We start from the raw sequence: 14,670 nt of genomic DNA on the forward strand, positions 1-14,670 counted from the left end.
GATGAGTTTCACAGAGAATACATGAATAAGAACAATTACGCTCTTATCCACAGCCTTGACTTCATGATTCACCTTCATGAGTTCATGATTTAAAGAAAATGATGTATTTCTCTCAAATATAACAAATAATCTCGAATTTGTTAACAGGTTTCAAATAAGACTGAGAGCTCAAAGAACGCACCAAAAGCCTCATTTATATCCACAGTCCCCTCTGGTGCTGGGTGTGAAAGGCATTCATGTGATATATGAGGCATTCTTCATTATTAAATTATGCAGAGCCTTAAAAGCATGCATCACTCACATGTATTTCAGTCTGATCTCATTTAGAATTTAACATAGTGTTCTGCAGGTGAGCTGATAAAGCATCATTGTTTGGAATCTCTGAAATACATGGCACCAGGAATAATATTGACGCTGACATCCGTCTTGTTCTAATGTAATTATAGAAATATGATATGGAGAGCTAATGAAATTTACATTGTTAGTCATGATAATTAGGGTACAGTTACAAATGCCATTAAATAAAAGTTACACTGTGCTTACTGTTTATATAGCTGTACGTGTATTTGCTGCCTTGCATGTGCATGATAGTGTGTGCGTGTGCGTGTGTGTGTGTGTGTATGGCCCCAGTTTAACTACAAAACATCTTTGTTTCACACTACTAGAAGAACACAGTATGCATATACAACTGGTGTACCGTCATCTCTCTCTCTCTCTCTCTCTCTCGTTATAAAAGAAGCTGCCACAGACCTAAGAACGCAGGACATAAAAAGACAAATAAGGCCATAAAACTCCCTTATGCCCATGCATACTAATACAAGTATGCCCTCCATGCAGCACATTCACCCTTCCTTTAAATCTGACCTGCTGCAGTGCTTTTTAAAGGATGTTTCCTGACGTACAACACTCTGTAAAACAGTATGTAGCGGCATATTAACACCAAAAACCTGACGGTCTGATGATATAATTAATTATGACATTTCTGCTCTACCTGAAATGAATATCTATATAAATAAAATGAAGGCTTAGTCTGTACATTGATCAAAACTCACCCTTTCAATAATATCTTTACGTTTTATACATTGAAGGGCCCGAAATCAGTCTCGAATTTCCTGTCTGTATGTCTGTCTGTATGTCTGTCCAGACAGATTTTGTCACAGCATCAAACAAAACTGGCTGGACAGAACTGAATGAAACATGGCCAAGTTAAACTTGCACCATGAATAAAATTAAAATGATAGGTAGAAAGGAAGTTATGAGCAGTTATGTGCCAGATTATAAACTGAAGTTTTGACACTGTACTGCGCATGCGACACTTAAATTGACCGCTGGGCAGAATTTAATGAAACATTTGCAGTACTTGGATATCTGCCTGAAGTTTAACCTGAACCAATATTGAAATTAAAATGTTGAGTAATGGCGATGTTCTGAACAGTTATGTAGAAGATTTAATAATCTACTTTAAAATATGCTACTAATAAGCTTCTTACTCGATCTAAATAGTTTACAAACAATAAATATTAATTTAATGATTATGTACTGTAATTATTCAAGTCAATTCAATTCAATTTTATTTGTATAGCACTTTTAACAATTATCATTGTCCCAAAGCAGCTTAACACAATCAAAAGAATTATTTAAGTTTGTATGAAATGTGAATGTGTATGAATCAAAATGGTCAGTTTGTCCCTGGTGAGCAAGCCGAGGGCGACAGTGGCAAGGAAAAACTCCCTGAGATGGTAATAGGAAGAAACCTTGAGAGGAACCAGACTCAACAGGGAACCCATCCTCATATGGGTGAAACAGAGAATTATTATATTAATGAACAATTATATTAATTATAAAGCTAAACTGAATATTTTTACTGGGATTAGTTAATATTTTCAATGCTAAAATAACAGCGCTTCAGTGGTTTACTTTTTAAAGTGATTTTTAACAAGCTAGAGTCGCTGCAAAACAAAACTTTCGATCTACTGTTCCCTTTTTTCATCTGTGTCTCGCTTCAAATAATAATAATTAAAAATGCAAATTATTTATATTTCTTTATAAGTATTGATATTTAAATAAGTGTAACTTCTAAAAGCATCTGGCCTGTAAAAACCTTTGCTCAAATTAAAGTATTCCGTGCTAAATTAAGGATCCTCCCTCCAAAAAAGCCCCCCAAAACTGTAGTGTCCGTAACCATGTTGCACTATCAAACTCATATTAAAATATCTTAAAAATTTAGCATTTTAGAATTATACACTTTTATAAGTTTATGCCTTTTCATGTAAAATATAAATTGGACAAGTTTTATTTGAATTAAAATCTTTAAAAGATTTGAATTCATTTTTTTTTTTATTTACTTATTTTAAAAAAAGATTTGAATTCAAAAAAGTTAAAGACACTCCGAAAAAGGGCATAAATTGAGGCATTAAGTATTATGAAAAAATTGTGTTATATGATCCTATCTGAAAATTCACTTTTTTTTTTGTTTTGACCATAAACATTGTTTTAAAGCACCATGAAAGGACATGATATTTTAATAATCTTGGTATAAACATGGAGTTTATTAAAACTAGGATCTAAAAACATAAAGGGTCAGCCAACAAAATGTATACACACTTCAGGAAAAGAAAACTAGTATCATTTATATTATATTAATATATTATTAATTATAATTTTATATTACTATTATAATATTACCATATAACATTCAATATATAATGTATAGCAATAAATTTATTATTAAAAGATTTATACAAGTTTTTCCTTTCATGAAGTGTGTACAGTTTTTTCGCTGACTCTGTACATAACTCTAATCACCCAGAAGGTAACTTAATACCTGATTTTCTTTTGTTATGGGTCAATTAATTTATTACAGTACAGCAGATAGGACTGACAATGTGTTGTCAATCAAATAAAATGTATTAGACTGGAATGCAATGAACATTCATTTTCTCTGTACTATGTAAGCATTAGTATGTACAGTACACTGACTCTAAGGCTAAAGAGAGTGTGTGCATATTTGCCTGTTTTCTGTTCCTCACATAAAATTTACCAATTAAAAACACATTTCATAAGAAAGCGATTTCTTTTCTAAACTGATGCAACATTCCTTATCAATAGATGTCTTTTCATCACAGACCCTTGCAGCCTACCTCTCGCTGAAAAGTAGAAGCGATTGAGGAAAATATGAGAACAGGTCTTAATCTTTCAAGCATTTCTAATGAGTTTTTCTTCTACAATTATTTGATAAGAGCAGAAACAGCACTTCAGGCACTGCGCATGATCCAACACCTGGCCCAGCAAGGCCTGGTTGCTCTGATCTCTCTCTTACGCACATTTGAACACACACACACACACACACACACAAACACACGCACACACACACACACACACACACACACACACCTACACACACACACACACACACACTCACAAACACAACACAGATGCTTCTTTGGGGGAGAACAAGGGTGAAAAAACTAGAATATTGACATCTCTACTTGTATTTCTAAATATTACCTGCTAAAGGGAATTCGGAAGCACATGGAACAACATGACATCCCCCTAAGACTTTTTAAGATGCCTCAAGAAGTTTATACTAATAAACACAATCAACACACCAAATGCCTCACTATTAATTTCACAGCTTTCCAGGTGGAATTATCGAATGGTAGCCTGTTGGCTGAATCTGTGTGTGTTTTCTTTGGCCCCTTCATTTCCTCTTACCCATTTTTCCAGATTAAATGTGGACAACCTGTTATAAATTGTACAGAATGTGCATTCTGTCTAAACAAAAAGTAGTAGCTCAGAGTGTGTTAAGGCTCTGAGTTACTGATTGAAAGGTCGGTGATTGAAACCCCTGCAATTTCCTAAACCCGGTCTGCTTGAGGGAACACCTCCTAACAATGCTGAAATATCCAAAGGATAAAGAAATTCACTGTGCAGTAATGTACAGGTGATGAATAAAGGCTTAACGTAAATACCTACTGTGTATGTACTGTATGTGCTGATCATATTAAAAAAGTAGAACCACAAAAGGCATATGAACAATAAAAAATGCCATCATTAGCTGAAAAACTTTAAAAATTATTGTTCTTAGGGAGAGTTTGGAAAAAATAAAGTCACTGCAGAAGAATTAGTACTAAAAAAATCACTAGCTCAGCACTCCGGTTGTAAACAAGAAGACTATTTCAGTCCAATTTTAAGCAATAGTCCCTTTTTAGGTAAATACAGTAAATAATCTTAAAGTAATGTTATTTAGGATGATGTTTTAATCTTACTTTAAAACTAAATTGTATATAAAGCCTACTTTTTACAGTTTTACATTTAGTTCTGCTTTCTGATACACTTTTCTGTGGTCTAATATCAAAAGGAATGTACTGCACTGTGTTGGGCTCACAAATGACTCTTTATTGCTTTTATGAGCATCAGAAAAATCAATGAAAGATCTTGTACATTCCAGAGATCAGATTAAGATCTGAGGAATTTGAGGGCCAATTACACACCTGAACTAATTAAACTCTTCTATGTTTCTCAAATCAAACCTGAACCATTTTTTTTTTTCTCATTATACACATACTGCTGAAAGTGACCACTGCCTTTAGGGAATATTGTTGCCATAAAGAGGTGTACCTGGTCAGCATCAGTACTTAGGAAGGCATTACATGACAAAATAACATTATATGAATGCCAGAACCAGAGGTTTGCAAGCAGAACATTGCCTGGAGCATCACATTGCCTCTGCCTTCGTCCCATAGTGCATCCTGTGCCATCTCTTCCCCAAGGTAATCTGTCCATTTACATTCAGACCAGGCCATTATCTTCTATTGCTCTATGGGTCAGTTCTGATGACTGCATGCATAACCATTTTGACTGGTCTGTGGCTCTGTAGTCACTTTTCAATCATAGCCAGCATACATTTTTTTAGCCATTTTTGCTACAGTGGCACTTCCTTGACTAGCCTTCCTTTCTCACGTATATCAATGAGCCTTGAGTGCCCATTAACTGTTCCCAATTCACTGGTTATCCATAGTTGGCCCATTTTGAGTAGGTGCTAGCCAGTTTATTTCAGGAACAGCTCACAAGACCTGACATTTTGGAGAAGCTTTGATCTGATCCTAGTTGTCCATCACAATTTGTCCATCGTCAAAGATACTCAGATAATCAATTTTATTCACTTTACTTGGCAGTTGTTTGAAGGTTATGGCTGATCGGTGCTTAAACAGCGGAATTAGCAGCAGATCCCACACTGCTGAATTTACCACTATAACAGCGCATCGTCAAGGAGTAATAGATAGGGCCATATTAAGGATTGGTGAATAAAATCAGATGAAGCACATGAACCAACCAGATACTTCATTCTCTCCATTGCCTGACAAGCATGCTTTTTCATATAATGTTTTGGATTTCACCAGCAGATCTATCGTTTAAACGTTTGCCTGCAACTAGCCCCATTTTACTTTACCAGTGGTTTCCACCATTCCCAGGACTGCAAAAAAACAGAATTCCTGATGCATCAGTGCCTATAAAATCTTTCAATAAATCAAAGATGTCAATTACAGACTTAATCTTCTACTCCATTGTCAGATCGCACCATCTTTCCATGTGTTCCACCTGTCATATCTCAATGATATCCCCCATGACACCAACCAACCCACTGGCCACAGATTGCATACCTTGTCAAAGAATATCCTCATTTCAGATCAGGAATGGTAAATTTATATCTACAGGTTTGCACAATCTGATGATCTATTTACTCGTCATTGTACCAAATCTTTTAACAAGTGGTTTATTTTGACTGCCACATCTAACATTAATCCCCGTAAATCCCAGGCAGCACTTATTCGTGCCTGAGATGTAACGTTGGTCAATGACTTCATATGTTAAACTGTACATTTGGATGTTCGGATATATTATTTAGAACCAAAGTTATTGTTACTTTAAAAACATGCAAAATTTACCACTACGGAGATATTGTGAAATGTATAACTCACAAAATGCTCATGTTATTATTCTTTTTTTGGTCATAAAAACGACCAGAAACAACCATAAAAACATGATTATGCAGTCTGTGTTCATTGTATTTCTTTGCCTACATTACTTTTTTTGCTCAGTCATGTTTATATACAGTACTGTAGGTTAGTTAAAATAAAATAAATACATTTCATCATATTGCCTAAGTTGCGGTGGAAATAATTGATATTGCACAATCCTGACCCCATATATTTATTAAAATATACAGTAGTACTGCAAAAGAAGGCTAAAACTGCTTTGGGATTTAAGGATTAAAACTTTTAAGTGAAACAGCATCCATTTCATCCGCACATTTCTAAAAAGTCCAGAAGTTAATGTCAAATTCGAAAGTGTTAAATAATGCAGCTCCTTATGCAAAGGGATTAACTATGTACAAGTAATTACACCCTAAACCAAAGTCATTTCTACTTCATTTGTAACAGAATTGTTTGGCTGAAGACAACATCTAATTTTACTTAATATATTGCATTAAAACTTAAAGATTTAAACATATCTAACCCAAAGTCTTGCAATATGGTTGCATAATATGAACTGCAGTTTCTTCATAAATTTACTCATCTGTCTACAATGGTGAATTTATTTTTCCAATTCAACAGGGGTGTCAAATTCGATCCAGAAAGGGCCATGTGGGTGCAGGCTTTCATTCCAAGCAGAAGCCACGCCTGTTTAATTAGTCATTCTTGGCTTTCACTAGATTACCAGGCGTGGCCTCTGCTTGGTTGGAATGAAAGCCTGCACCCACATGGCCCTTTCTGGATCCAGTTTGACCCCCCTGCAATACAATGTTGAGCTGAACCTGGCTAGAACAATTACCTAACAATGCTTATGTAACTCTAGACAGGAAGTGCAGGATTAATATCAATTTCTAAGTGATGAAATACATTTATATCTTTGAATAACATTTAGGGGCTGGGTGATGTCTATGTGATCTCAAATGGGTTTGTGGTTAAATTAAGACACAGGCACAAATGAGCACATGCCCACAACAACAAACACACACTCACCACACTGAGACCCAGCTGCTCTCTCCTTAGGTAGTCTAGGTTTCTTTGCTCAAGGCTGGACAGATAGTGCTGTAGGCGAGAGTAGGTGTAGGGGTAACAGTAGGCAAACTGGTACACGTCATCCTCGCGGTCGAAACAGAAGGCGAAGGACATCACATAGTTCCTTCGATGGTCTGGGCACCGGTAATAATACACATTCTTGGCCGGCAATCTTTGCCTAAAACACAGGAAGAAAGAAATAAAGGAAGGGAGAAAAAATAGAAGACCATGGTTTTATTCAAGCATGCTGTTTTATGAAGATAAAAAAAAAATCTTCTGTCAATCTCTCCCAAGTTGAGAGGTAGAATGTGTGCAGTGTAAGCGATGAGAAAGGAAAAAAGCTATGATGCTTTTAGCCACGATGTGCGTTACCTATTTAACAATTCTGCCAAGTGTGAGTCCGTGGAGATGTCTCATAACATGCAGTAATTTCCATATCACTTATGCTACACTACTCCAGAGTACAACCATTACTCAGAACCATCGGAAAGCTGCAATGCACTTTTTCTCAGTTCTCAAGGCTCAAAACTCTCACTTAGCCATCTTCATGTCTCCTTGTTGTCCACTCTGAGAACAGTGAAAATGTACTTGTGACTGATGCTGTGCATGGAGGAAAATAAAGCGCCGTGCACACATTAACGTTCTCAGGAGAATAAAAGGCGGGATTTGATCAGCCATTTTTCTTATGTTGCCCCAGGATCATCCCTGGTAAAAATGGCCACAAGAGAAGAAATGTGGAAAAAGGAGAAAACAATCCATATAGCTGCAGGAGCCATCAATGAGAAACATGACACTAGCGCATCCCCTACAGACTCTCATCTTACTCAGGGTACAACGCCCTTCTCTTTATCTTCTTTTCCATCTCTTTGTCTGCCTCGTCTACCCAGTTCTTTTTTCCAGTTGACTTCAACCCTCAATTTTAAATCAGCTGAATGAATGCAACGAACAATACAGTAAATGTGAAACAATGAATGATGCAGCACTACCCGTGGCTATCGGAAATGTCTGCTGATTAAATGATGAGTCGCTTTCTAATTAGTGGGGCGTGGACGAGTGAGGGAAAGGCGTAGCTCATTCTACAGCACGACATGATGAGAAACCGCCGAGAGAAAATGGAGGCTCGGACATTAAGGGACACGCTGAATACTGACAATCAGCAAAGAGGTGGGAAATCTAGAGGGAGTTGCAAAAAAGAAAGAGAAACAGAGGTGATGAAGGGCAAACACAGAACACAAGCCACGGATAAAGGAAGCTTGGAAAAAGGAAAGAGAGTAGAAGATAAGGAACGAATGATCAGAGGATGGGAGAAAATGAGTACGAGAACGCTAAGAAACCCAGCGAGAGAAGGAGAGGCATCAGACCGAGATTGCACTTAAGTCTGATAGCGTAGTGGCTACTGGACAGCTGACTGATAAGGAGGAGAAACAACTCTCTCAAATCGGCCTCGGCTAAACCAGGCGTCCCGTTATCTAGCCAACACCACGATTTAGAGCCACTATAAAGCGGTAAGAAGCAGCCACACATACGAGCCAACAGGCATCAAAGAGACAGTTACACAAACACTCAGTAAACACACACTCGCACAGACTAAACAAGTATGCCAACAAATTCCCTGATGTCTTTGCAGCTTCAACAAAGTGAACAGCAGAAATTGAAATTAAACCAAATTAGCTTGGCTCTGTAGGCCAGAAGGAAGAAAAGACAGAGTGAAGAAAAGAGGCCAGTCGATAGTGGAGGAGTGAAATCTCAGGAGTCTGTGTCTCAGTAGAATACTAATACTGTAAAAGTGCCTTTTTCAGTATGATCACTGTCACTGTTCAGAACACACACACACACACACACACACACAGAATGACGCAGGAAGCGGAGGTCATGTCAGTACTTCGATCTGACCTACATTTGCATCAGGTTTATGTCTATTTCCTATGCATTCCTTGCAATTCAAAAAAAACTTTAACTTTTACATTTTTGCACATCCTAACACACCTCCTTTCCACATACATTGTTAATAATAACACCATGACACCTGACTTTTTTTTTTCTTTTCTTTCTTTTTTTTTTCTCATTCCTGTGTTTAGACACTCTCCTGGCTTCACTTCAATGTTTGACCTTGTTGGCTACTGAGCAAGTCCTGGCTATTGATTTTAATTACCCAGTGGGAATGTACTGCCTGCCTTCCCTGCTTTGCTGCATCACTATTGGCTAAAGAAAATAGCTTTGTATGTTCCTCCAGAGAAAGAGAGAGAGAGAGGGAGGGAGATACAGGCAGAGAGGGAGAGACTGAGCAAGAAAGCTTGAAGCATCTCTAAACGGTCGAACAGTTTTTTTGTCTTTTCTCCTCTCTCTCTCTCTCTCTCTCTCTCCCCCTTTCCTCCTCTTCGCCCTGCTGTGGCCGATGGCAGTTTGTTTTATCTAAATGATGGTGGCCCGTGGCTTGGTGTGCTCCTGGATTTGGTACAGTGCCCTCGTTCCCAAAAAGATTTATCTTTGTGTCAGAGGAAAAAAAAAAAAACAACACCCCATGGACAATAATGTGCACACTAGGGCCTGGCTGATATACCGCACACATGATAAAAACAGCCGATATGAAAGCTCCACTGACGTTTCCTTATCAACAGAAATCATAATGTCCATCTCAATGTCATTCTGGAAATCAATCACAAATGATGTCTGTATAGACAAATTTTTTAAAGGGATACAGGAATACTTTTTTTTTTGTATTAACTATTATGCATAAAATATTTACATTTTAGGTACTATAAGAGTAGAAAGGGATAAAAAGGGCCGAAAGACAAAATACTTGTATAATAGTAAATATCAGTGTCAGTGGTACCTTAAAGGTTTGTATGCATGTGACGGAAGCTATGTCTGTGCAGTAAATTAAACATCATCCCCAGGTTAATCACCGTTATGCTGAACAATAACATTTAGGATCTGTTTATAACCATGACAAATTTGACCTGTTCTAATGGTTTCTAAGAAAGGTTTCTTTTTTAAAAATCTCTATTGGTATATATTTAGTGCATGCTTGGCCACAACTACACCATTTAAAGACCATGTTATACTCTGATAAAGACCATGAAGGTCCCATGGCATCCAAAGAGACCGAGTTATTACTACTGTATGTCCCATCAGATCGCACCCCGCTTTTATCATGTGCTAACTACAGTACATTGTTGCTGCGTCTGGTGGTTTGGTGGAAATACAGTGACACGTGCATTTACTTTATTATCATCACAAAGTAATGCTGTGAGAAATTCGACACAGTATTTATACCAATTCCACGAAAGTGATACAGACGCACTGATAACCTGCAGCATTCTGGTAAACACTAGAAGAACGTAATATAAACCTAATGTCGTCTTCTACAATGTGGCATTAACCCACTGTGGTCACAGCACAAGCCTGAAGAGGTCGATGTGAGAACTCCATAGACATATCAACAACACCGTGACATCCAAATGACACAATCAAAAGAATTATTTAAACTTCAGATGGTCCCTGATGAACAAGCCGAGGCCGACAGTGGCAAGGAAAAACTCCCTGAGATGGTAATAGGAAGAAACCTTGAGAGAAACCAGACTCAACAGGGAACCCATCCTCATCTGGGTGAAACAGAAAGCAGGAATAGTTCTGCAATCATACTGTGTGTTAGTTGGCAGGCAGTTCAGCTATAACAGTTGATGTTAATTGATGTTAATATGGAGTCCAGGTAGTTATTGGAGGCTCAGGTATACTCAGGTAGGAAATTCCAGTCCTGAACTATCGAGCGACTGCAGCCAAGTCAAGTCCTCAGAGAAACAGCTGTCAACATCAGTCGAGGCCAGAACTGTCTTCATGGTAGAGTAAAACCGTCCCCAGACACCAGACGCATCCCAAAGAGACACACGGGGCATTCATGTGACGAGATCTCCAACCAGAAGCGGAGCACCAGGATGGGTCAGACAGGTCCGGAGAGCAGAGGGAGTCTGGATCACTGGCAACTATGTCCTTACGGGTTTCTAATGCTTTTCTGCCGAATTCTTACCGAGTTTCTCACCCAATATATTTTTTTTGCAGATGTGGGAAAATGGTGGTCAGTGTGACGTAGGTATGGATTCATGCTTTTTGTATCTTCAGTATACAGTAGTTCTATACTGACCTATAGGATGTCTTTGTACATATCCCATATAGACATCTAGGATATGTGGAAAGAGACATTAAACCTTTTTTTTGGACATGCACTTTTTTAAAAACAGCAAGGTATTAGTCTCTTTACTCCTTCAATAATTCTTGTCACTCTCTTAAGTGTAATCGTCGGTGATAAAACAAATCAGTCATTTTAAGAGGAGGGATTTTATTCGGGAGGCAAGCATAGCTACAACACAAGCTCATGCTGCCCAATCTCTCATTCTTCCACATGTACCTGGCTCTTGCTTTCCAACAACGACAACAAAAAAATCCTGCAACTCTGCACGAAACTACAAGAAAGTGGAAATAGAGCACGACAGATTCACGCAGGAGCCGGCGGATGGCACGGTTACTAAGCAACGTGGCCGGCTTTGTCGTCTGGTCTGCGAGGGCATTTTTAAAATCAGTAGTGGAGGAGGATCTGTTATTGTTCTCAGTGTCTAAATTCCTGCATCTCCTCGGAAGTATTTGAATTGCTGGTGCTGTTTGTGGTATTTGAACTAGCAGTGCATGTATGGGATCTGAGATTGAAACTAAACAGGTAGCTGCAGAGCAGCAGTAGGAGACTCCAGTTCCCGGCAGGGGGTCTAGGGAAACCGAGAGAGAAAGAGAGAGAGAGCATGTTTACTCCACACAGTAAATAAGCAGTTTGGTGATATTTGAAAATGCTAGGGGACCTTGTGAAAATGTCGACTTCAAACAGAAAGAGAGGCCTTTTTCACACAACAAAATGCCTGCAGAGATTCTACAGCTACTGTTTAGCTTTTCTTTTCCTCCAGCATCAAAGACAAATGCACAATAAAAGGCATCTGATATTCATCTTTCACTCTCTCGCTCCCTCTCTCTCTCTCTATCACTACCTCTACATAAAATGCACAGAATGAAATTTCTTTGGTTTTCATCTCACAAATATATTTAGAAGAGATTTCCTGCAGAAATATAAGTGGAACTCGAAGCCATGGGTGAACGGTACAGCAACAAGCAGCTCCCACATCATTTACTGTTCAGTCATTAAAAACATCACGCCATGTGCAGCGTTATGATTAACAGCACATTTACTGCGGATTTAAGCAGGTCCTAAAATTTACTGGTGTGTTACTCATCAATGGGTCTTCCTTTTGGTGTCTGCCTTATCAATGGGTCTGCCACATGCTGTCTATTTATCTAATTATAATCTGACATATGATTGGATGCCTGCATAATTTCATGTTTCAATGGAGCAGGAAACCAAAAGCTTGAAAATACCTGGTCTTCCAGATTACTTGCCTCTGAAACTAATTTACTCCATTACTGGGTCACACTTGACACAAAACGTAAAAAAAGATATACTGATGTACAAGGGACTTCAAGTCAAACCAGGACTTGTGATGAAGGCGTAAAAACCGATTGATATTGTTAGAAGGCTTCTACATCGATGAGACTCTTGTCTTAACACATCTGAATGGTTTAAAGAAGGACGTACATCTGTAAATGATAATCTCAGCCCAATGCAGTTGTTCATGTAAACAATCAGCAAGAGGACCGAATGATTCTTAAAAATCAACGCATCACGTGTGGACAACTTGTGGAGGAGACATATCTGTCTGTGGGATCAGTACACTGCACATTTACAAGTACAACTCTCACATTTCAGGAACTCAGCTGGGAGTTACTGCGACATCTCCCCTATAGCCCTGATTTACTGTATCGCCGAGCCTTTTCCATTTGCATTAGTGTAGCAGGGAATTATAAATAGAAATAAAGGGAGTTTTTTACTTTATTGTGTTCTGAAATTCTATACAATCAAAAAGATCCGGTCTTGACTTGAACATTGCTGCTTTGTTGTGGTTGTTTTTGGCAACCCAAAAATCATTCTCACTCCCACACGAGTGAGGCACACATGAGCAGTCCTTGCCAGACCAACTTAGACTGCGTGATGCATGGTTACCTCAGACGATGTTCATTTTCATATTTAAGTCAGGTGAACTTATTAAATGGACAACGGCTGTCCGTCTCTCGGAAATCAGTGCAAGAAGGATTTTGACAGATACCAGAAATAAACTGATACCTTGTTAACTTCCCTATCTGGCAGTTATGTCCTGTGCCGTTCGCGGTAAATGAAAATGAAAACAAATACAGAGACCAAATACACACTTGCTTTGATTGAGCCTTATTCCTGTTTACAGAAGATAGTAATCAGTACAGAATATGTTTTTGGGTGTCATGATAAGACGATTTGAATCAGTACATTCATTTCGACTGCAGACTCTGTTGTGTATCAAATATCTAATTGCCGCCTTATGAATCAAAATCAAATTGTATTGTGCAGAAGCCTGCCATTTAAGCATTGAATCATGATAATGCTTCTTCAAGAGAGACCCTTTATAAGGCTTCAGAACACACTCATAAATAAGTAAAATAAATGCATAATAATAATAATAATAATAATAATAATATATAAATAGTAGTATTAGGGATTGCAGTATGTAAAAAGACTTATCAGTAATAATAGTGCACAACACCCTGAGAGTTTTAAATCTGAAGAACCTGCTACATCTGTCCGCTGTCTTTTGTCACACTTGCCAGTATTGGGAAAGATGCAGTCACACACACACAAAGAGTGTAAACAAGTTCTCTGGTTCAATTCCCAAAAAAGGAGTTATACTGTATAAGCACTAATCCATTTCCCGAGTCTACTACATCAAACCCATTTGCATGTTCTATATAAATCTGTGGAAACAAAAGTGTTCCTGCAAGCTATAGGAGGCATTACCATATAAGGAACAAGGAAAATCAAAGAGGAGGTTGTTTTATAGACGACAGACAGCGAACAAAGAGAGGTAAGAGACAGGGGCATGAGAAAGTTCACACAATATTCGAAAACCCTAACACCATTGCAGTTAAATTCGGCTTACATTACTGTATGTCAAACCTAATGAGATGGCATGAAGGGTTTTTATGAAGTGTTTTGCTTTATATTAATATTAATAATTAAAAAATAAAAGGATATTTATCAGTGATGTTTTAAATCTTACATTGGAAAGGTATTTGATGTTTAATAATAAAATATTCTTCAAGTCTCCACAATTTAAGATGCCAATTGGCAAATGTATTTACTGGGACGTGTCTATGGCGCACATACTGTATGACAGCATCATTTCAGTGCATCGTATGCATTTGGCCTGATTGGAATTCAATATAAATATATTTAATATAATAAGCTAACAGTAACTAATATCCAACTTAAGAAATCAAATGCTAGGCCTCTATAATAAATATGATTGTACTCTATAATGGCCTCTATAATCTATCATAAAAAAAAAGATTCATAATAATAATATTATAATATTTTCAACTAAATAATAAAATACATCTACACACAAACATACAGTACATACACTTATGGGACATCTGAGCTGCAATTGTTTTCCTAATGTCAGGAATTAAGAATAAGACA

The 14,670-nt window shown here is 37.7% G+C and overlaps 1 protein-coding gene across 1 annotated transcript in view; it reads right to left on the minus strand.

Moving 5' to 3' along the window:
• Window positions 1-14,670, minus strand: part of agbl4 (AGBL carboxypeptidase 4) — a 346,895-nt gene that overhangs the window by 143,608 nt on the left and 188,617 nt on the right. The window contains exon 5 of the mRNA XM_053503593.1: window positions 7,026-7,242. Within this exon, the coding sequence (XP_053359568.1) occupies window positions 7,026-7,242 (217 nt within the window). The remainder of the gene's footprint in view (window positions 1-7,025; window positions 7,243-14,670) is intronic.

The sequence above is a fragment of the Clarias gariepinus genome, chromosome 9 (genome assembly GCF_024256425.1).
Source record: "Clarias gariepinus isolate MV-2021 ecotype Netherlands chromosome 9, CGAR_prim_01v2, whole genome shotgun sequence".
NCBI lineage: Eukaryota > Metazoa > Chordata > Actinopteri > Siluriformes > Clariidae > Clarias > Clarias gariepinus.